At 42.7% G+C, this 25,016-nt stretch overlaps 1 protein-coding gene and 1 pseudogene across 1 annotated transcript; one reads left to right on the top strand and one right to left on the bottom strand.

Moving 5' to 3' along the window:
* Positions 1-4,413: 4,413 nt before the first annotated feature.
* LOC119311228 lies at positions 4,414-6,136 on the bottom strand. Its single transcript, XM_037586868.1, has 3 exons — positions 5,804-6,136; positions 5,630-5,707; positions 4,414-4,840 (listed from the first exon to the last, which is right to left on the bottom strand). Exons 1-3 carry the CDS (start codon positions 5,878-5,880, stop codon positions 4,648-4,650), a joined length of 348 nt encoding a protein of 115 aa, XP_037442765.1. The 5' UTR covers positions 5,881-6,136; the 3' UTR covers positions 4,414-4,647.
* Positions 6,137-19,783: 13,647 nt separating this feature from the next.
* On the top strand, positions 19,784-20,614 carry LOC119350797 (annotated as a pseudogene).
* The last annotated feature ends 4,402 nt before the right edge of the window (positions 20,615-25,016 follow it).

Genomic DNA, 25,016 nt, shown 5'->3' with positions numbered 1-25,016 from the left:
GTTTTCCCTGGCAACCAATTAAAGTAGACTATTTTCAAACTCTGGTTTGAATGGGTATGAAACTGAGTAAGGAGTATTTGCTCTTCCAAAGCAGGATATCAACACTACAAGATCAGTAGCTACTGCAAGCCTGGTTGCGAGTGCAAGAACAGCGTAACATACTGGCAAAACCGGCCATTCTATCTATGCGTTTGGTCTTGGATCGGCGAGCTACATCAACATGGTCAGGTTCTCTAGGCCCAGAAGAATGAAGGAGTGTGCGGACCTGGTGCCATGAGTCCAGCGTATCCGAGAGGCCGACAAGGAGGATATGGCCATGGAGAATGGCCTGGGGGCTAGACCTGCGTGGTTTCAGTAAATCTTTTGGAGAAGATCTGACGCGGTCATTGTGTGATACGTTTAGGCCTTTTGTCAAAAAAAATGTTCAAATGTTCAGCCGGCGCCTGTCAGTGTGTGTGCCAGACACCTGGCCGGTGCTTCTGAATTTAAATTTAAAGGGGCACCGCGCCTGTCAGTTGAGTTCGCACCTCCTGTGCCCTAGCAAGTACACTATATTACCTGCAGAGTATTTTGTTTTTACAAGGCTTTGTTATTGATAACGTAGGCGTTGTTTAATGTCCCTTCTTTAATTGGTGCGGAATCTGGACTCTGAGAACTTGGACTGCCAAAGATGGCAAAACTTAGACTGATCTAGTTTCAATTCATATAGACCAAAATTTCTGGAAATCCCATTAACAACTTGGTTAGCCAGACCAAAACGAGGACTCCTCGGAGAACTGCGGAAGTTACAGGTTCCTCGACAATATATGAATGATCAATGCAGCCGCACTATTCCAAGCCTCCGTTGGTCCCGCGCAAGCTTCAAATGAATCTGCTTCAGCAATCACCCCGTGACCGTCGACCGGATAAGCTTCAGTCGCCTAAAAGCGAATTGAAATACAGTGCTCTGTCTGGAGCAGTACCCTGTGCTCGCAGTGGAACAACAATGACGCTGGTCGTCCTGTCCCACGGTCGGGACTGGCTCAACACCGTCTGCCACGACATCATACATTTGCACGACGAGAACCTCCACCTCTAGTGTGGCAACCTCCATGATTTTGAGAGCGCGTACGAGCAGACGAGGAAGGAGGCGCACAAAAAGGCCAAGGTGTACGATTAGCAGTTACAAGCAGAGAGGAAAATATGTAGCAAGGCTGCTCGGGACAAGGTGAAAGGCCAAGAGTTGTCGAAGGCCAGCAAGTAAGCTGGCAAACAGCGGGGCACCGCTCTTACAAATCGACTTCAGGTTCAGCTACACGGACTCCAACACATCAACATGGGGACACGCATTGCCATCATAGGGCCCAATGGAACAAGGAGGAAGTTGAGAGTATGGATGATAGTATAGCCAGTTAATCTATATAAATTTGCCATGTCATCTATAGTCATTCGTAGAGTAAGGTAGGCTATAAAGTTGACTATTAAAATGACATCTCTCTAGTTTTATAAAAATACAATGAGTATGATTATAAAAGGTTGTATGAACTACAAAAATGAAATATGCCTAGCTAAAAAACTTTAAAACTGCCATCCTCGGGATTAAAATGTCATTAACAAAAAAGAGCACGCTCTCTTAATAAACAAAAAATATCATCTAGAAAAGGAAAAGAAAAAAAATTGCCATCTCTTAATAAACAAAAGAAAGAAAAAAAGCCATGATAAAAAGTACCATCTCTTAATGAACAAAAATGCCATCTCTTAAAAAATAAATTTCATCTATTTAATAACTAAAAATGCCATCTCTTTTAATAAAAATGACATCTCTTAATAACTAAAATATCATCTCTTAATAAATAAAAATGTTATATCTGAATAATTAAAAGGTCATTTCTTAATAAATAAAAATGTCATCTCTTAATATAAAAATGGCATCTAAAAAACTATCATCTCTTAATATAAAAATGTCATCTCTTAAATATAAAAAATGACATCTCTTAATGAACAATAATGTCATCTCTTAATATAAAAAACGCTATCTCTTAAAATATACTCCCTCCGTTCCAAAATATAGCGCGCCCACGCTTTTCGAGGTTCAACTTTGACCATAAATTTAACCCACGAGACCGACTGCGACGGGATCAAAAATTATATAATTAAAAACTTTTTCTGAATACGAATTCATTGGTATAATTTTTTCGCCCGCCGCAGTCGGTCTTGTTGATTAAATTAATGGTCAAAGTTGAAGCACGGAAACCGAGGACGCGCTATATTTTGGAACGGAGGGAGTATAAAATACCATCTCTTAATGAACAAAAAAATGTCATCTAATAACAAAAAATGCCATCTCTTAATATAAAAATGCCATCTCTTAATGAACAAAAAATGAAATGTCATCTCTTACTATAGAAATGACATCTCATAATGAACAAAAAATGCCATCTAAAACCAAAAACATGTCACCTCTTAATATAAAAAATATCATCTCTTAAATATAAAAAAAATTCATGTCTCAATGAACAAAAATGTCATCTCTTAATATAAAAAATGTCATCTCTTAAATACAAAAATACCATCTCTAATTATTAAATGCCATGTTACTAATAATTTTTTAAATGACATTTCTTAATGAACAAAAAATGACATCTAAAACCAAAAAAATGTAACCTCTAAATAAAAAAAGTCATCTCTTAAATATAAAAACATTTCATGTCTCAATGAACAAAAATGTCATCTCTTAATATAAAAAATGTCATCTCTTAAATATAAAAATGCCATCTCTTAACATTAAATGTCATGTTACTGATAATTTTTTTAAATGCCATCTCTTAATGAAAAAAAAATGACATCTAAAACCAAAAAAATGTCACCTCTTAATATAAAAAATGACATCTCTTAAATATAATTTATTTCCATTTCTTAATGAACAAAAAATGTCATCCCTTAATATAAAAAATGCCATCTCTTAAATATAAAAATGCCATCTCTTAATATTAAATGCGATGTTACTAATAATTTTTAAAAATGCCATCCCTTAATGAACAAAAAATGACATCTAAAACCAAAAAAATCACCTCTTAATATAAAATATATCATCTCTTAAATATTATTTTTTTCCATTTCTTAATGAACAAAAATGCCATCCCTTAATATAAAAAATGCCATCTCTTAAATATAAAGTGCCATGTCTTAATATTAAATGACATTTTACTAATAAATTTTAAAAATGTCATCTCTTAATGAACAAAAAATGACATCTCTTAAATATAAAAATGTGATATATTAATATTAAAATTCCATATTACAAATAATTTTTTAAATGCCATGCTCTTATTAGAAAATGTCATGTAAAACATGGAAAAAATGTCATGCTCCTATAATAATTTTTTGCCATTAAGTCACCTGCAGAACACTGCTAAGAAACACCACTAACAGTTTTGGTAACTTAGAAATGCCACTAAGGCCCTGTTTACTTGGGATGCGGCTTTGAAAATCAAGCCGTAAAATTGCTAGGCTCGCCAAGCTGTTGTGCCGAGGAAGCTGTTGCGGAGAAAGTTAGTTGTTTGGCGCTACAGCTATGGAAATGACCGTGAGCTGGAGAAAACGCCCTGCTTTAGGAGGAGGGGGCGAAATGGGAGATAGGTCATCGATGCGGCAACCTTTTGTGACATAACTAGATCATCGAAGGCGCGCGTTGCCGCGCCCGTCCATTTTGACAATAAAATGATAAGTAATTAGTAGAAAATATGTTATTGTAAGTTAACAAACATTGGAAAGTATTGGAAAAGGGTTATAGTAGTCAGTAGGCACTACTCTGTGGTTACATTTACTAAATAAATATAAAAATTCAGAATCAGGATATTCAAGTGAATAAATAATAATCGTATACCATTGCAGCAGACTCCTTTGAAATGAATCATTACAAATTTTCAGGTGGAAAAGGTTAAACTTTAATAAACGTAAACTGCTGGCACACTTGTTACATTTATTAATTAATATTAATTTCAGAGTCGGGATATTCAAGTGAAAATAATAACAATCATATAGCATTGTTACAGACTCCTTTGAATGAATCATTGCAAATTTTCAGATGGAAAGGTTAAACTTCAAGAAATGTAAACTGCTGCCACACTTCTTCGTAAGCAGACCAATCAAACTTATCAATCTTCATTGGAGTTATATTGTTTTCCACTTCAGATTCTTGAGCCAAAAACACCATCTGCTAGTCCCACCAAAGCAACACTAGAGTTATATTGTTTTCCACTAGAACTGATAGGTCATAATAATATGTGTGGCTCAAGAATCTGAAGTGGAAAATCACCAGTGTGGAATTACAAGGATCAGTGTAGAATTAGCAAATGTTGCTTTGGTGATTGTATCAACTCTAGTGAAAAACAATATAACTCCAATATTAGCAGCTATTTAAATCACCTCTTAATAAGTTTATATATGTGTTCCAGTAATCATCTATCCCACTGGAATTACAAGGATCAGGGTTCCTAGGAAATCTTGCAAGAAAATTTGAATTACCAACAGAAGGATCACCAATCAAAGCTTTGAACACATAATCTTAGTTTTGTTGATGATTTCCACCATAGGCCATTCTGTAATAGAAGCAATTACCTTTGCTTCACAAGATTACAGTACCCCGCATCGCTAGCAACCTCTTTATCAAGGGCCAGCCCGCATCCTCTGTATCGACCTCCCCAATGTTATAATTCCTATTTCGTGGAGTTTGTTTCCAGTAACAAAAGACATGTGCAGACTATCAAGAATCATGATGCTTATACTTGTGAGCAAAAATGCGAGGGAGACTCGCCATGCACTGTACAAGATCCATCTCATCGGCATCGTGACTATTGTCCTGTTACAAAAAGACTCTGGTCTATTAGCACTCCCCAGATATAGACATCAGATATGATGGAAATCAAATATAGTTGCTACTTATTGTCTTTTTTCAAATGGCCTTCCTTCGTCTCTACTATGTCACATTATTAACAAAACAACTACTGCCGATAAAGATGAAGGATTAAGAAAATCATGACATGCACAAGCAGGACATAATGCTTAGGCATCAGGAAGAGCAAACCACGGGCTTGGGGATCCACCAAGTCACTCTCTTGAAGTTCTACATTGAATGCAAAGGCAAATGATACGAGTAGCAGCATATATTGTTCCACCAAAATTGGGTGTTATGTTCTAGAAGTTAATATCCAAATGGCCAACCAAAATGATTGTTATTGAGCACATCATAAACTTACATAAACAACTCCCTGAACCAAATCAACGACACCATGTTTTCCATCTAAGGGGCTGTTTGGTTCCCGGCCGCACCTTGCCAAGGTGTGGCGCGCCACAGCTCCCTAGATTGCCGTTTGGTTTACTACAAAGGTTAGGCTCACCACAACCTGCAGTGTGTTTTGCAGCAGACTTTTTCGCCAAATGTGTGGCGCTTGTTTTGTACGCCACACTCCGCGGCGCGCCACAAGTGTGGCAATTTAACTAACGAACCAAACAGCCCCTAAATCGATCAGCATGTCATGGAAACGAATCAATTTATCGAGGAGGCCATAAACCTACATAGAAAACTCCCTGACCCAAAGGGATCGAGCCAAAATCATCCAAAGGAAAGCAGAACAGGGGGATAGATTACCAGCGAGCTTGTGATTCGCACCCGTAGGATAGGAAGCTCCGTGTAGGCCGCCTTTGACCTCTCCCTGCTCGCCTCCGCCTTCAATCGAAACACATCAGTTGCGAATATGCCAATTAGATAGAAACCCCAAATAAATAAATGAAAACCATAGAGGAAGGAAACTCGCGTCGGGACCAGCTGATTTCCTCCACAAACGTGCAGTCGGCGGCGAGGGCCTCGACCCGCGGCAGCAAACCCCTCGAGTCGGGCATGGAGACGAATTTCTGGCGGTGCTAGATCTTGGGCTCCCTCAAGTGCCTCCGGTCGATCCCAACGTGCGCATAGCCTGGCTCGATCCCGCACATCCGGTTGATCCCATCGCGCGCGTCGCATCGGGGCTGGATGGGCGCGGACCGGCCACTCCTCTGTATCCCGCGTTGCTGGATCCCGCTGCAACCATAGGTTAAGGGGGGACGAGAGGAATGGTGACGGGGGCCGTTGATGTCGGCGGCGCAGGAAGAGGATAGGAGAGCAGGTGTCGGGACAGAGGGAGGCGATGAGTGACGAGCCGCCGACCGCTGCGGTCTCGATGGGGACTGGATTAGGGGTGCGGGAGCAGATGAACCCTCAGGTGGTAGCTCGTAGGCCTCACTCCTTCGGATGGGCTGCCGGCTCGTGCAGGCCCGATGCACCAGAAATGTCCATTTCGGCCCGTGGAGCAGCAGCCCACAGGACAGCTGGGCCAAATTAGCCACACTGTGAAACAAAACGTTTTTCACATTAAATCCGACGGCCAGGAACTCTCAGATCGCGAAAACGGACGGCCGAAAATCTAAAGCGTTGTAAGGGCAGGGATTAGGTGCGGTTATACTGTCCTTAATTACGGCCAAACACCAAGGACAAGGTGACAAGGAAACATGTTTGGCTGTGAAGTACGTCGAGATGTGCTTTGGGTTGTTACGCTAAAGTTAGCATGAGTCTTTTGGGTTGTGATTCCACAACTGCTTTAATATAGCTGTGTGTTTCCATTTTAACTTTTCCCTGTCCGAAGCTGTCTCCCAAAGCTGAAAGACTGAAACAAACATGACCTAAGAGTGGCACGCTGCGGTATCTTACACTCACACATCCATACATTTCATTGATGGTCGATAGTTTAAAGGAAGCATTAAGTCGCCACTTAGCGGTTCCCTCTTTTCGAAGAAAAAAATGGCTCACACTTATCAAACAACTTGGATCTAGATTTGTGTTAAAAAAGCATGGATCTAGATTCAGACTCAAAATAAAAATAAAAACCTTGGATCCAGATTAAGTGGCGGTCCACCTAGCGCTCTATTCATCCTCTCACGTGGCACGTGGTGTCAGAGTGTCGGCAAGGAGGAGGACATTCGCAAACAGGACCTCACCTGAAGTAAGAAAATACGAAAAGGCAAGGACACACAACGTGTTGACTGACTGTGCCAAACCACTGTGTTTGACCTATCCTTATGTAAAACTAAGGGAAAAGTATATTTTTCCGTCCCTTAATTCTTTCAAGAGTATAGAAATAGTCCCTCAACTTTAAACCAGTAAAATTTAGTCCCTCAACTTTTAAAACCGGATAAGATTAGTCCCTATTGCCATTTCAAGTGGTTTCCTGTTGACGTGGAGTGGTTTTGACTCGAGCTGACTAGTGTGGGCCCCACCTCCTCTACCTTTCATCTAAGGGAAGGTACCAACTCCGTATTGGCTGCCACCCTTGACCTCGTCCATGGCGAAAATGCCAGTATCATGCACGTATTCTACCTGCGAACAACATGCCGTGATGCGTCACCTGTGTCTCGGCCATGACAGTAGTGGTCTCCTTGCTACCACCCTATGTGCCCGTAACACATGCATTTCATCAAATAACTCACATGCATGATCTACATCTTGTCTCCAATGACGACCGGCGGCTGGTTGCCATGCCAGGGTGGCCGTACTACTACTGTAGACGAAGGTGAGCATGCCGGGGCCAATGACCGGAAGCCGACACGGGCGCGGCTGCATGTGCACGACGCCAGCTTGCTCGCCTCCATTGTCAACGTCTTCGGCGCCCCGGCGCGGATGGAGAGCATCGGCATCATGGACCACCACCACCTCGATCGACTTTGACGCATACGATGGGCAGGGGCTTCGGCGGCGACACAGGTGGCGTGTCGCTGACGCTAGGGCTGCAGCAGCAGTACAACACGCATGACGGCAATGTCAATGTGTGAAGTCGAGGCGCTCGAGGAGTGGCCTTGTGGAGGTTCCATAGCTCGCCACAGTGCGTGCTGCAGGTTCGTAGCGCACGCACCGTCGAGCTGCTGAGCTCGTGGAAGGAGCTCCAGCGCCACCAGAACTGCCACGGCCGGAGCACGCAGCACGGACGAACGGGCGGTGCTGCTGCTCTGCTTGTGCGCTAGCTAGGCAGTGGCATAAGTGGCGAAGGGGACCATGCAGCTCCTCTGTCAGCTCTGCGAGTGAACCGGTTAGCACAGGCTGCGGCGGCAACACGCATCAGCATGAAGCGGTGACGCCCATGGTGAGCAGGCCTGTGGTTGCCAGTGTTAGTGTGCTAGCGATGCGCCCAGCAAGCAGTACCAATGCGCAGCGGACACGACAAGTGGTAACTCGGTAGATGCGGCAACCATCGGACGGCGGAGTGCAGCTCGACCAGCAAGCGGGGCTACAGCCAGCTGGGCATGGCTGCTCGGCGTGCTCAAAGAGAGCTCGGCCAGAGTAGTAGCGGACCGGCCGGTGCTGGCGAACATGTTTTCAGCGTCCCGTGACCGGCAGCCTCCACTTCATCAACGAAACCATTCGAACCAGTTAAAACCATGCTACATCATCAGTTAAATCATCTAAAGCGGTATTAGGGACTAAAGTTATCCGGTTTGAAAAGTTGAGGGACTAATTTTTGCTGGTTTTGAAGTTGAGGGACTATTTCTATACTCTTGAAAGAATTAAGGGACGAAAAATATACTTATCCCTAAGACTAATTCATAACACACAGGTCAACCATTTCCAGTTATGAAGCCAAAGTAGCGTCAAGCAAGGTAAGCTACAAGTGTCGAAAAGTACGCCGGCCGAGCAAGTCAGAGCGTTGCAGCACCGACGACACACGGACGCCACATGTACGTGTAGTACGTACTACGAGCCGGTAAATTAACGGAGTGGCCGACGTGCTCGATTGGTGAACTAGCTCCAAAGTCCACACGGCGTGGAGCATATCGATCGTGTCCGGTCTCATCAGCAGACTGTTGCATGTTCAGGTTAGTTTCCTCGCAGTTTCTCTCGTCGACGTTAGCGACTTTTTAAACAAGTAGTACGATAAATGGCTAAGCTGGATCGAGATCAAGAGCATCATGTGAAAATTTTCATCCCGTAACGGCACTTGTGCATTTAATCACCGAAGGCTTAGAGCATCTTTTTTTTTTCGAGAATAGGCTTAGAGCATCTTCAGCCACGTATCTCTAATTCGATCTCTCATACGCCCGCGGACGCGTTCGGTCAGTGATCGAGCGTGTCCACTTTAAGCCTCGATTTGTTCATCCGCACAGCCACAATCCTCATTTCTTCCTCATATGTCCGATCACTTGCACGTGATTGGTGAAGATGTAGAGAGAAAAATAAAAGAATGAATAAATAAAGTGAAAAGATGGTCCGAGGTGGGTCCGCGTTCTATGTGGCGGATTGACCGGACGTGCCCGGACGTGTCCGCAAGCCCTCATATCCTCCCCATATTTGAGATGGATATGAGAATACGCGGACAACCCGGACATATAGGAAAGATAAGAAGGGTCCGGTGGGTTAAGTTTTTGCTATTTTTTGCTTCTCTCTCTTTTTCGGTCAGTGGTCCCAGCACCCGCACGGTCAATTTGAGAAGTCCGGCTGTACATGCTCTTAGTCAGTGTTACTGACCTCATTTTCTTTTCTTTTGCACACAATGGTGTTGAACGATACACGTTCTGTAACAAAAATAGAGAGAATGGCCAAATTGCGAGTGCGACAAATGCTCCCTTTGCAGTCAGGTGCAAGAAACTGCAGCACACCTGCTCTTCAAATGTTGTTTTTTATGTCTGGATTTGAGACGTGGTCTTCTCATGGCTTGGGCTGGCCCCTTGGCTCCTGTTCAACTCGGTAAAATCTTGGTGGGATGCGATCCTATCTAGCAATGCTCATCCGACGAAGGCCCTGTCTTCATTATTACTCCTTGTGGGATGGGAAATCTAGAATGAAAGAAATGCTCTCGTCTTCGGGAGCAAAACAACGCCGGTTGTGATTGTCATGCGACGCAGCAAAGAGGAAGCTTCTATTTGGGTCATTGCGAGCGCCAAGCATTTGCGCAATGTAATGCCGCAGAGTAATTGTTTTGTTTTCGCCGCTTCGCGTTGTGTGTGTTGAATCCTCCTCTTAATCAATGAAAATGGCAAGTCTGCTGCCATGTTTAAAAAAAAATACCAGTGCCGAGAGATAACGACACACGACGTGTGGCCCAATCGATCACACCATAAGTTTGACTTGCCCTTATACATACGGTATACAAATAATAATAATATAATCAGTTCTTCATTGGTCAACCATTTCCAGTGAAGCCAAACGCGCATTCCTGCTGGCTCAAACCACGGTTGGCACAGGCGTCAAGCTACCACCGTCGAAAAGTACAGGGGTCGGTCGAGTAATCCACCAGCAACCAGGTGCACGCACGGACGCCACATGTACGTACGAGACGGTAAATTAAGGGAGTGGCCGACGTGATCCATCCATCGGTGAGCTCGATCCAGCAAAGTCCACACGGCCGTCGAGCATATCGATCGTGTTCGATCTCATCAGCAGACTGGTGTGTTTATCCCATGTTCAGCTTAATTTCCTGGCAGTTTCTCTCGTCAACGCTGGCGACTTTCCTAACCAATGATAAATGGCTAGCTGGATCGAGATCAAGAGCCTCGTCATGTGGAAAATTTCACCCCGTTTCCCGGGTCAATAGTTCAACCGACACCTGTGCTTTTAATCACCGTAGGCTTAGGCTGGTCACAATGGACAAGAATATAAGCTAGTAACTTACACACTTCCCTAGACTATGTTACTATCTCCATAGTGAGGAGGAACATTTATGTAGTATCATGCAACAATGTATTTATTAGGTTATAGACTCATTGTTTTTTGGAGTGTGTGATGTTCCGGTAACTTAGCTAGTTACCACAAGCACCTCTCTCTTCATTAAATACGTGCCACATAAGCAAAGTTGTATTGAAATGTGTGATGTTACTCCTAAGTTCCTCCCCATTGTGATCAGTTTTAGTCAGAGTTACCGACCTCCTGCTTTGTTAGGTTTGCACACAAGACTGTCCCTGTCGGTTTGGTTCAGACCAGAGCAGAGTCTTCGTTTCTCCCGAGTTAATAATGTATAGATAGAGTGAGCAGTACGTTGTACATGGCGGAGGATTTTGCTTAGAACAATCTTCGCAAGGATTAGCTTTATACTATCTGTATACATTGTTTAATGAGCCTGGAGCCTGGACAATGAACCTGGATAGCTAGCTGCAGTCAACGCTGACAGTCTCCTTGCAAAAAGACAATGAACCTTGATAGATAGCTAGCTGCAGTTCATGTCGGTAGGTGAATTCCCCATTGTGATTATTTTATACTGCTACACGAGTTGAATTTGTGCAAGAAAGATGGATAATTTTGTTGGAAATATGAGCAAATTACTATGAGATTTAATCCGACTGAACAAAAAATAAATCATGACGACAATAACAGAGATTAAATTAATCATGTGAACTAGCATAGTAGATGAACATATCACATCTAGGGCACATACTAAAAACATGAATTCTACCACGATCTCGAACAGGAAGGATAGAATCACATACGGTGCAGCGGGAGCAGCACCGCCGGTGTTGATGTTGTCGCCCATGTCATCGAGGATGAGGTTGCCGAAGTCGGGGAAGAAGTCGTCGTTCGCGAAGTCGTTGCTACCAGCAGTCGCGCGAGTGCGCTCCCCAAAAACCTGATCGCCCCTCTCCCATATAGGATCACGAGAGGCGGGGTTCCGGAAGCCTGCTGTCCCTTCTCCAAGTGCACGCCGAAAGGAGGGATGAAGAAGACTTGCTTGGCGGCGCAATGATCTGAAACGGTGGTGAGAAACCATACGAAGCGGCGGCGGCTAGGATAGACGTCTGCCTGACTATATAGTGCGGGCCGGATAAGTCGTGAGAGTAAACTCCACATCCGAGTCGTCACGACACAAAAGAATCAAAAACGGTTCAGTAATTAACACATCCGTTAATTATTATTTAATGACTCATTAATTTTTATCGAGCAGCAAAAATATAGACAACAACGTACATAGCTCTGTCCTCGGCTCGGCTCAATCCCGCAACCCGCGACGAGGCGAGGAGGAGGAGCGCGCGTGTAGATCTCCTCTTCTCATGCTCATACAAGTGGTAGAATAGCTCACCTTATAAAGAGGTGCAATTCTCTCTTAACTTTCAGGGTGAGATTAAACTTTAGTCTCACTCACTCCACTCACATGTGTGCATGAATGGGGCAAGAGAATTTTAAAATTTTAGTTGAGTTTTAGACTAAAGGCCTACTAGCAAAATCCAATAAATTTGCGAGTAGCACGTGTAGTGCTAGCTACAATCAGATCAACAACAACAACAACAACGAAAAACATCTTAATTTGCCCACTCGCTGCCCTTGGTTCTGCGTGTCTACATCAGCAGCCACGGACAGTACGCAGCCATGTACACGACCAAATCTATTACCTGCTCCGCGGGCTAAATGGTTAAAGGGCAAGCACGGCGCTCGACAGCGGGAGCACGTTTAAGGCGTGGGGAAATGACCGTCACATGTTGAATTTGAATATTGACAAGCCAAACCCAACCCAAGAAAACGACATCCAACAAAAAGACATACAATATCTTGAGCTCCTCTACTCACTCATTGTTCAGTCCAGGACTACCAAAGAAGAAGAAAACAAGGCAAGACTCGACAACGATTCGTCACTTTCACACTGGAAAGACATACAAATAATCTCAAGGATTTACCTAAACAAATGCTTTTGAAACCAACCCACCCTAATAATCTGAAAGATTTACCTAAACAAAAATGTCATCTAATAACAAAAAATGCCATCTCTTAATATAAAAATGCCATCTCTTAATGAACAAAAAATGAAATGTCATCTCTTACTATAGAAATGTCATCTCTTAATGAACAAAAAAATGCCATCTAAAAACCAAAAAAATGTCACCTCTTAATATAAAAAATGTCATCTCTTAAATATAAAAACATTTCATGTGTCAATGAACAAAAATGTCATCTCTTAATATCAAAAATGCCATCTCTTAAATATAAAAATGCCATCTCTTAATATTAAATGGCATGTTACTAATAATTTTTTAAATGACATCTCCTAATGAACAAAAAATGACATCTAAACCAAAAAAATGTAACCTCGAAATAAAAAAAATCATCTCTTAAATATAAAAACATTTCATCTCTCAATGAACAAAAATGTCATCTCTTAATATAAAAAAATGTCATCTCTTAAATATAAAAATGCCATCTCTTAATATTAAATGCCATGCTACTAATAATTTTTTTAAATGACATCTCTAAATGAACAAAAAATGACATCTAAACCCAAAAAAATGTCACCTCTTAATATAAAAAATGTCACCTCTTAAATATAATTTTTTTTCATTTCTTAATGAACAAAAAATGGCATCCCTTAATATTAAAAATGCCATCTGTTAAATATAAAAATGCCATCTCTTAATATCAAATTCCATGTTACTAATAATTTTAAAAAATGCTATCCCTTAATGAACAAAAAATGACATCTAAAACCAAAAAAGTCACCTCTTAATATAAAATATATCATCTCTTAAATATATATTTTTTCATTTCTTAATGAACAAAAAATGCCATCCCTTAATATAAAAAATGCCATCTCTTAAATATAAAATGCCATCTCTTAATATTAAATTACATTTTACTAATAATTTTTTAAAATGCCATCTCTTAATGAACAAAAAATGGCATCTCTTAAATATAAAAATGCCATATCTTAATATTAAAATTCCATGTTACTAATAATTTTTTAAATGCCATGCTCTTATTAGAAAATGTCATGTAAAACATGGAAAAAATGTCATGCTCCTATAATAAGGTTTTGCCATTAAGTCACTAGTGGAACACTGCTAAGAAACGCCACTAACAGTTTTGGTAACTTAGAAACGCCACTAAGGCCTTGTTTACTTGGGATGCGGCTTTGAAAATCAAGCCGTAAAATTGCTATGCTCGCCAAGTTGTTGTGCCGAGGAAGCTGTTGCAGAGAAAGTTAGTTGTTTGGCGCTACAGCTGTGGAAATGATTGTGAGCTGGTGAAAACGCCCTGCTTTAGGAGGAGGGGGCAAAATGGGAGACCCTTTTATGACATAACTAGATCATCGAAGGTGCACGTTGCCGCGCTCGTCCATTTTGACAATAGAATGATAAGTAATTAGTAGAAAATATGTTATTGTAAGTTAACAAACATTGGAAGTATTAGAAAAGGGTTATAGAAGCCAGTAGGCACTACTCTGTGGTTACATTTACTAAATAAATATAAAAATTCAGAATCAGGATATTCAAGTGAATAAATAATAATCGTATACCATTGCAGCAGACTCCTTTGAAATGAATCATTACAAATTTTCAGGTGGAAAAGGTTAAACTTTAATAAACGTAAACTCTTGGCACACTTGTTACATTTATTAATTAAATATTAATTTCAGAGTCAGGATATTCAAGTGAAAATAATAACAATCATATAGCATTGTTACAGACTCCTTTGAATGAATCATTGCAAATTTTTAGATGGAAAGGTTAAACTTCAAGAAATGTAAACTGCTGCCACACTTGTTCTTAAGCAGACCAATCAAACTTATCAATCTTCATTGGAGTTATATTGTTTTCCACTTCAGATTCTTGAGCTAAAAACACCATCTGCTAGTCCCACCAAAGCAACACTAGAGTTATATTGTTTTTCACTAGAGTTGATAGGTCACAATAATATGTGTGGCTCAAGAATCTGAAGTGGAAAATCACCAGTGTGGAATTACAAGGATCAGTGTGGAATTAGCAAATGTTGCTTTGGTGATTGTATCAACTCTAGTGAAAAACAATATAACTCCAATATTAGCAGCTATTTAAATCACCTCTTAATAAGTTTATATATGTGTTCCAATAATCATCTATCCCACTGGAATTACAAGGATCGGGGTTCCTAGGAAATCTTGCAAGAAAATTTGAATTACCAACAGAAGGATCACCAATCAAAGCTTTGAACACATAATCTTAGTTTTGTTGCTGATTTCCACCATAGGCCATTCTGTAATAGAAGCAATTACCTTTGCTTCACAAGATTACAGTAACCCCGCATCGCCAGCAACCTCTTTATCAAGGGCCAGCCCGCATCCTCTGTATCGACCTCCCCAATGTTATAATTCCTATTTCGTGGAGTTTGTTTCCAGTAACAAAAGACATGTGCAGACTATCAAGAATCATGATGCTTATAGTTGTGAGGAAAAATGCGAGGGAGACTCGCCATGCACTGTACAAGATCCATCTCATCGGCATCGTGACTATTGTCCTGTTACAAAAAGACTCTGGTCTATTAGCACTCCCCAGATATAGACATCAGATATGATGGAAATCAAATATAGTTCCTACTTATTGTTTTTTTCAAATGGCCTTCCTTCGTCTCTACTCTGTTGCATTATTAACAAAACAACTACTGCTGATAAAGATGAAGGATTAAGAAAAGCATGACATGCACAAGCAGGACATAATGCTTTTCGTAAGTAGGCATCAGGAAGAGCAAACCACGGGCTTGGGGATCCACCAAGTCACTCTCTTGAAGTTCTACATTGAATGCAAAGGCAAATGATACGAGTAGTAGCATATATTGTTCCACCAAAATTGGGTGTTATGTTCTAGAAGTTAATATCCAAATGGCCAACCAAATTGGTTGTTATTGAGCACATCATAAACTTACATAAACAACTCCCTGACCCAAATCAACGACACCATGTTTTCCATCTATAAGGGGCTGTTTGGTTTCCGGCCGCACCTTGCCAAGGTGTGGCGCGCCACAGCTCCCTAGGCTGCCGTTTGGTTTACTACGAAGGTTAGGCTCGCCACAACCTGCAGTGTGTTTTGCAGCAGACTTTTTCGCCAAATGTGTGGCGCTTGTTTTGTACGCCACACTCCGCGGCGCGCCACAAGTGTGGCAATTTAACTAACGAACCAAACAGCCCCTAAATCGATCAGCATGTCATGGAAACGAATCAATTTATCGAGGAGGCCATAAACCTACATAGAAAACTCCCTGACCCAAAGGGATCAAGCCAAAATCATCCAAAGGAGAGCAGAACAGGGGGATAGATTACCAGCGAGCTTGTGATTCGCACCCGTAGGATAGGAAGCTCCGTGTAGGCCGCCTTTGACCTCTCCCTGCTCGCCTCCGCCTTCAATCGAAACACATCAGCTACGAATATGCCAATTAGATAGAAACCCCAAATAAATAAATGAAAACCATAGAGGAAGGAAACTCGCGTTGGGACCTGCTGATTTCCTCCACAAGCGCGCAGTCGGCGGCGAGGGCCTCGACCCGCGGCAGCAAACCCCTCGAGTCGGGCATGGAGACGAACTTCTGGTGGTGCTAGATCTTGGGCTCCCTCGAGTGCCTCCGGTCGATCCCAACGTGCGCATAGCCTGGCTCGACCCCGCACATCCGGTTGATCCCATCGCGCACCTCACATCGGGGCTGGATGGGCGCAGACCAGCCACTCCTCTGTATCCCGCGTTGCTGGATCCCGCTGCAACCATAGGTTAAGGGGGATGAGAGGAATGGTAACGAGGGCCGTTGATGTCGGCGGCGCAGGAAGAGGATAGGAGAGCAGGCGTCGGGACAGAGGGAGGCAATGAGTGACGAGCCGCCGACCGCTGCGATCTCGATGGGGACTGGATTAGGGGTGTGGGAGCAGATGAACCCTCAAGTGGTAGCTCGTAGGCCTCACTCCTTCGGATGGGCTGCCGGCTCGCGAAGGCCCGATGCACCAGAAACGTCCGTTTCGGTCCGTGGAGCAGCAGCCCACAGGACAGCTGGGCCAAATTAGCCACACTGTGAAACAGAACGTTTTTCACATTAAATCTGACGGCCAGGAACTCTCAGATCGCGAAAACGGACTGCCGAAAACCTAAAGCGTTGTGAGGGCAGGGATTATGTGCGGTTAAACTGTCCTTAATTACAGCCAAACACCAAAGACAAGGTGACAAGGAAACATGTTTGGCTGTGAAGTACGTCGAGATGTGCTTTGGGTTGTTACGCTAAAGTTAGCATGAGTCAGCTTTGGGTTGTGATTCCACAACTGCTTTAAAATAGATGTGTGTTTCCGTTTCAACTTTTCCCTGTCCGAAGCTGTCTTCCAAAGCTGAAAGACTGAAACAAACAAGACCTAAGAGTGGCACGCTGCGGTATCTTACACTCACACATCCATACATTTCACTGATGGTCGATAATTTAAAGGAAACATTAAGTCACCACTTAGTGGTTCCCTCTTTTCGAAGAAAAAAATGGCTCACACTTATCCAACAACTTGGATCTAGATTTTTGTTTAAAAAGCATGGATCTAGATTCAGAATCAAAAGGAAAATAAAAACCTTGGATCCAGATTAAGTGGCGGTCCACTTGGCCCTCTGTTCACCCTTCCACGTGGCACATGGTGTCAGGGTGTCGGCAAGGAGGAGGACATTCGCAAACAGGACCTCACCTGAAGTAAGAAAATACCAAAAGGCAAGGACACACAACGTGTTGCCCGACTGTGCCAAGCCACTGTGTTTGACCTATCCTTATATAAAACTAATTCATGACACACAGGTCAACCATTTCCAGTTAAGCCAAAGGGGCGTCAAGCAAGCTACAAGCGTCGAAAAGTACGCCGGCCGAGCAAGTCAGAGAGTTGAAGCACCGACACACGGACGCCACATGTACTGCGTACTACGAGCCGGTAAATTAACGGAGTGGCCGACGTGGTCGATTGGTGAACTAGCTCCAAAGTCCACATGGCCGTGGAGCATATCGATCGTGTCCGGTGTCATCAGCAGGCCGGTGTTTATCCCATGTTCACGTTAACTAGAAGAATGCCCGTGCGTTGTTCTAGTTAATATTAATCATCTTAATATTAATCATCTTAATATTATATTTAATATTTTCATACATATCAAGTGACACTGGCGACTTTTTTACCATCAAAACCTCACACACATACACTCTCCGTACCTCTTCCTCACTCTCTCCCCTCTCCCTCTCTCTCTCTCTAACACACACATATCCATCTTATTGGGTATGGGACAATAATCCATCTATTTCACACACACGCTGGTGCATAACAATATGGATTATGTGTATTATATTTGCCACCACAACTGAGGGAATTTATTTCATGTAAATCGGCCAGCCACAGCTCCGTGACAAACAATATATCTAAATTCTCGGCGTTATTTTTATGTAATATGCATTATCTTTATACTATTTCTTGTCCGCGATTAAACTATTACTTGAACTTGCTACCACCAAATGATCTCTCTCTCTCTCTCTCTCTCTCTCAGACGCACACACACTCACACACACACTCTGATATTATAGGACCAAAAACTTTTACCAATTACCATACTGTAGAACACCACACTCCTCACTGCATCGATGGGCGTTGGGTGGTGTCTCTTGGTCACCTGGCATCCTCTAATTATGCGCCACCATCTCGATTATCTCCCTTGGCACCGAATTATAAACACCTGCCCTCCTTCTCCTCCTTTCCTGTGCTCCACAACACCCGAGCTGACCGCGAATAAAATCTGGACTGCTGGTACGGGCGCCCATGAGCTAATACAATGATTCTCAATCAGACATGACAAGAATGTAAAAAAGAACACATACCTTGATGCGGAAACTGCTGCCGCCTACCAAGTGAAGACCAGCAGGTGGGCTGCTCCGCCGTGGACCTGTGCTAGCTTGAGTCCATGTCCGCCGTTGGCCGCTGCTCGCATTCGTCCCACCCATCGCCCAAGCCGGCGTTAGGAGCAAACTCAATAGCCTTGCCCACCTTAATGGTTCCACACCACGAGATCGAATCAAGCATCATAGAGTTCGGGGAGGAGTGGCATTTCCACCGCCAGCTCCTCGCTGATGTATCAGCGCAGAGTGCGGGGAGGACACGGAACGTTAATACCTGGGGTTTAGCGCTGGTGGCAGGAACGACCGACACGGCCTCCTTGCGCCGCTCCTTGCTGCTCGCCCTGCTCTGGGGATCGTAGCGCCCTGCCCTAGGGTTACTCGCTGGCGGCGTTTCCCTCAAGAAAAAAAGCACGTCTCATGTCCGGCTCGTGCAGGAATCCATCACCAAGTAGGATCAATAGTTCCGTCCCGAATCGGTTATGTTGCAAGTCCTAGCTAGGGAAATACCTAATGGTTCCTGGTTGTATGTGCACCCTATATGGGATTTTTTTTAAATATTTTTTAAAAAAAGTCAAAATAGGTAAGAACTATTTTGACAAAACACTTGATTACTTTTGCACTGGTATATACACTTTCACAAAAAAAACAAAAGTTGACATCACAGCAAAAAACACAAAAATTATTTGCTATTATAGGTCACTATTCACACTATTTTAGCTAAAAATTTGTCTTTTCGAAAAGAAGTCAAAGGGATATTGTTTTTGGTGTGGGTTTTTTCTCACGGGTACAGCAAAAGGTCAAGTTTATTTCAAAAATATTTTCAGGAATTTTTGACTTTTTGTTGAATTACTAATTTTTTTCCCATATAGGGTGTATATGTCCCCATAGACCACAAATCCTCCTCCGTCCTAGCTATAGCCATATATACGTATTACCCTGCACCCCTATAAACAGTACACCCAGAGACCAATAGAAAGATCAGCGGGCACGAGGCACGCCCATGTGTATCAATTGCTTGCGCGTATCCGTGTTGCTTCTAGTAGATCGATACTACATCAACCGTGGTTAGCCAGCTACGTCCAATCTATTCGAGTGTTTTCGTCTGCGTATGCGTTTTTTTGGTATATATTTCAGAATTCACTAATTCAGTCAGTCGGGGGCTGGATGTCTAAGCAAAGAAGGTAGGGCGAGGAGGATGAGGCCAACTACTACCACGACCGCAGCGGAAACAAGGAGAAGAGCCTCTATCTGGTTCTAGACGACTGGCACAAGGGCTTCACCATCCGCAAGATCGATGCCGACAGTCCCGACCTTAGCACCTCCCCTGTCCTCCGGCTAGTGTCACCTAAGCGTGGCCGTGCCATGACGTTCGCAGCCCTGCGCGGCTACATCGTCGCCACGAGCAACATACATGCCGGAACCCTCTTCTACGACACTGACACCGCCGGACTGGCCGTCGGCCCTCCCGTTCCAGACGCACTGCTTTGTGGCTCCAACACCTTCCTGACCTCCGGCGCCGGTGACACGCTGTTCGCGTTCGCCTTCCACTTCATGGAGCAGCCTGTGTCCTTTGAGGCAATGGCGAAGCCGCCGACAACGGAAGACGGCGACCTGCTGCCCACCGACTGGTCCTGGAGAAGCATGCTGACGCCCTTCACCAAGGACGAGATGATCTTCTCCTACGCGCTGCACCCGGACGGGCGCACCATATTCGTGTCCTCGTGGAGCAGGGCGGTCTGCGGCACGTACTCCGCCGACACCAGGAGCTGCAAGTGGAGGCGCCATGGGGAGTGGATGCTGCCTTTCAGAGGCCGAGGCTACTTCGACGCCGAGCTAGACGCATGGGTCGGGCTGCACGAGGACGGCTATGTCTGCTCCTGCCAGGTTGCCTCTCGCAGCGGCGGCACCACGCAACAGTCGGAGTGGAAGATGGCCGACGAGCGTAGGATGTGGATCCCGTGGCATCAGCTAGAGTTTCTCCTGCGTCGGATGTGATGGCGCGGGCGGAGTATCGAGGAGTCACCAGCATCGGCCAGGGCCTGGGGCACAGAGGAGTCCTCCTAGTCAAGGAGATCGGAGAGAAGAAGATGATGGCGGCGCGAGGACACATGAGGGCAGGCGTCGAGAGGATCGGCCGTCCAGGCTCGTGAGGAGGGCAGCGATGGGAGGAACGCGTTAATGGTACCGTGTACAAAAATCCCATCAAAGCAAGTAAAATATACCATCGATACTTAATTGACTCTGATTTAATTTTTATAGGCATTTTCGGATTTGTAGGGCATGTGCCCACGGTCCTCGCACGCCGTACCTTTTTTTGACGTGTATGATTCATGTAAGGAAATATCCCATCAATGTAAGGAAATATCCCATCAATGCTTGATTGCTTGTGATAATTTTTTTATATGGTAATTAATCCGATGGGTTTATGTGGGCGGTGAAGCGCAAAGGCAGGTGGGAGGGGAGACGAAAAATAACCGGTCAAAAAAATGAGTTGATTGTTGCCTTGTACGTTTGGTTTTGGTATTTGAAGATTAATTACCATCCGTTAGTTGGGTTACCAAAGAATAAATCAATAATCATATGTGAATTCATTGTGTTACCAAATAAACGTTGGGTTTGTCCGGCCAGTAGGAGGGAGGCGAATAAAAAACCGATGAAAAAAAACCAACGAAATTGGGAGGTGGGAGGGAGGACGAAAAAAACCCAGCGAAAGATAACCGGTGGACTATCCACCAACTGCTCCATTAGGAGTAGAGATTTCCTGGTAGTTTCTGTCGTCGACGCTGGCGCCGTGCTTAACCAGTACTCCCCTCATTCAATAATGCAGTACATCCACGTGTTTCGAGATTCAACTTCAATCGTAAATTAGATCAGTAATACATAATTACTTTACTGAAAAATCTGTCATGCTCTCACCGCAGTCGTGCATGTTGATTAAATTTAGGACGTCGATAACAACCGACCGTTCAGTCTGGGAGCACCCCAGACCGAACGTTTTGTTCAGGATGGAAGGGACATCGATCGAACAATTTGTTCGGGAGGAGAACGCCCCAGCCCGAACGCCCCACCCACCAGGCCTTACACTCCTTTTTCCTGTGAAAACAAAAACAAAAAATAAAGCCCGTGTATGACTAGTAAAAAGCCCAGTTTTTCTGTGACTAATAAACACGGGTCTTTTGCACACAAAATTGCCATGGACTTTTGCCATTCTATGAAAGAAATTGCCATGTTCAAGTTTATGTTTTCAAAAATGGTACAAAAAAGGAATAAGTCATGCCAACCTGCATCTCTAAATTACAAAAAGATGCCATCACTACAAAGTTTACAAAAAAAGGAAAGAAGTTATGTTCGTACATGTAAAAATTGTTTTGAAAGAACAAACTTATTCCTTGTACTATTAATGAACTAATGAACTAAAAATTGTTTTGAAACTAATAAGTCATGACAACTAAAAAATGTTTTTTCCATGTACTATTAATGAATTAATGATATCGTACATGTAATCCCCATGGCAAAACAAATTTCAAAGAATCAAAACTTTTTGCCATGGAAAAAACAATTTTGAAAGAACAAACTTGTCGTGTTCTCAAACTAATGGTCATGACTCATGACAAACATTCTTTGGATGGACATGGAAAAAAGACAAAATGAACCATGGCAAAAATGCATTTAGTTGCCATGAAAAAAATACATTTATAAACAATACTGATTTTAGATGCCATGGCAAGTTTGCCATGTTTTTGAACATCTTAAGTTGCCATGTTTTTGAACATCATTAGTTTGTCATGTTTTTGAATATTTTAAAATGCCATAGCAAATTTGCCATATTTTTTAACATCTACAAAGTTTGACATATTTTTAAACATCTATAACTTTGCCATGGCAAGTTTGCATGTTTTTGAACATGTTAATTAAAGAAGTTTGCCATGGCAAAAAAGGTTTAAATTAAAAAATGTCATGGTTACACAACTATATTTAAGATGCTACATAGTAAAATTTGCCATAAAATTAAAATTAAAATTGCCATGGCAACTTAAAATAACATTTGCAATGGCAACTTAAACTAAAATTTACCATGTGAAATAAAAGTATTCTTGCCATGGCAAAAAATGGTGTTAAATTTGCCATGGCGAAAGTGAGTACTTTTGCCATGGAATAAATTAAAAAATGTCATGGCTATACAAGTACTACCGTGCTATGTAAATTTGCCGTCATATTTAAAACAAAATTGCCATGCTCTTTAAAATAAATTTGCCATGGCAACATAAACTAAAATTTGCCGTGTGAATAAAAGTATTTTTGCCATGGGAACTTAAAGTAAAATTTGCCATGGCAACATAAACTAAAATTTGTCGTGTGAATAAAAGTATTGAGTAAAATTTGCCAAACAAGGGCATGGCAGAGGCTGTGGATGTTCTTAACATTCAGAAAAATAAATTAAAAAATAAAATCTGTAACCAATGCCGCCGCGTGAATTAATTTGTAAAATACATATACTGTAAAATGTTGTGAAATCATTGACATGATTCTTAGAGACAAAAAAACTGTATGCTGATAATTTCAGGCATTCATGCATGGGTGGTTGGTAATTGTAGCATTCACGTACAGGATGGTTCGGAAGCATTTAGAGGGAAGCATTTCACCTTCAAAACCTATTTCCTGACGTTGCGCGGTCCTGATCCAGAGGAGCAGCGCCTCACACACCCGAGCCTCGTGCAGCTCGTCTCCCTTGAGCTCGCACCCGAGCTTCGTGTAGCCTTCCGCGCGCGGCCCTCCGAGCTCGCTGCCTGCCATCGACTGGACCTAGCCAAGCACCTACTTTCGAGCAATTCATAGTGAAAACCATAATCTGAGAAAATTCATAGTAAAAGTGAATATCAATTTCCCATGGCCTAAAAAAATTCATAGCAAAAAATGAGGCAAATTTGCCATGGCAACTATTTACTAAAACAAAAGATGGTAGCTAAAAATTGTTGATGCCAAAAAATTGATGACAATTTGCTATGTTGCTACACAAGTACAAAATGCAGCAGCAACCAAACTAGTCAATCAAAAAATACAAAAATCAAACATTACTTTTAAACCATGGTGACGGATTCACGTTTACACAAAAGTTACCATGGCAATAAAGATGAATTTGCCATCGTTTATGGACATCGTTTATGAACACGGACAGAGATAAAATTGCCGTGATGGTGTGCAACTATTACAAAGATTTCTAAAAAATTGTCGTGATGACGTGCGAACTCGGTACTCATAGCAACTTAGTCCAATCACCAAAAGTAAAACATTGCGTATGATCTAGAGGGAAAACAGAAGCAATCACAAAAAACGGAGATAGCATGCATACCATAGGAGCAGCCGCATCTTCTGTTCGCTCGACTGTGTGGGAATCAGAAGACGAAGCCCGCCAACCTCTCAAGATCATGTCCGAGCAGCAGCTCCTCCTCTAGCACACCGCCTACACGAGCACTATATGTTGGAAATATGCCCTAGAGGCAATAATAAAAGGATTATTATTATATTTCTTTGTTCATGATAATTGTCTTTCACTGGTGGAAAAAGGGCCTTTGGTCGCGGTTCGCAACTGCCATTAGTCGCGGTTGCGCAACCGCGACCGGACGGGCGCGACTAAAGGCCCCCCCCCCCCTTTAGTCGCGGTTGCTTAAGAACCGCGACTAAAGGCCCGTCCACGTGGGAGCCAGGTGGCCGTCGGGGCGGAGGACCTTTAGTCGCGGTTCTTGTGGCTAACCGCGACTAAAGGCCGCCACAGGTTTTTGAAAAAAAAAATTGAATTTTTTTTTTCAAATTTCTGAATTATTTTAACCTCTAGTCTCTAATCACCACCCCTCATCACTTCTCAATTTATTCTTTTATCACCCCTCATCATTCCAAATCATCTAACTTCCCAACCGGTCACCCATCCCTCTCACTACTCCAGCCCAAGCACGCTTAACTTCCGGGTTCTATTCTCCCACGCTCCAAGTCTGCACTTGTTGTTTTCCTGACAATAATAAGATGTCAATCCTATTAACCTTCAGGAATTTTGCTTGAGCATGAAGTGACACATTTCACTGTTTGAGTTTGAAACTATTGTTTTAAAAAACAATAATTATTTAGTAACACTAATATTTCTTGAATAATTAGTTTGACCACAGTTTGACCACAGTTTGACCACAGTTGACCACAGTTTGACCAGATTTGACCAAAATTGAAATAATTAAAATAATTATTTAGTAACACTAATATTCTAGAATAATTAGTTTGACCATTGTTTGACCATAGTTTGCCCACTGTTTGAATATTTTTCAATTTTTTCCACTCTAGATCTTACAAGCCCCGTAACTTTTTTTCTATTAGGTTTTTGAGGATTTTGAAAATGTTTAACGGGGTTCCC

This window comes from Triticum dicoccoides, chromosome 1B (genome assembly GCF_002162155.2).
Source record: "Triticum dicoccoides isolate Atlit2015 ecotype Zavitan chromosome 1B, WEW_v2.0, whole genome shotgun sequence".
In the NCBI taxonomy this organism is placed as follows: Eukaryota; Viridiplantae; Streptophyta; class Magnoliopsida; order Poales; family Poaceae; genus Triticum; species Triticum dicoccoides.
The sequence above is the reverse complement of the archived record's forward strand: the minus strand, read 5'-3'. Positions and strand labels throughout refer to the sequence as shown.

Excerpts from the sequence above, each read along its gene's own strand:
- LOC119311228 (XM_037586868.1), bottom strand. The coding sequence starts at position 5,880 with ATGCCCGACTCGAGGGGTTTGCTGCCGCGGGTCGAGGCCCTCGCCGCC. Across the intron at positions 5,708-5,803 it reads TTTGTGGAGGAAATCAGCTG|GCGGAGGCGAGCAGGGAGAG; the intron begins GTCCCGACGCGA and ends TTTCGATTGAAG. Across the intron at positions 4,841-5,629 it reads TGCGAATCACAAGCTCGCTG|GACAATAGTCACGATGCCGA; the intron begins GTAATCTATCCC and ends TTTTTGTAACAG.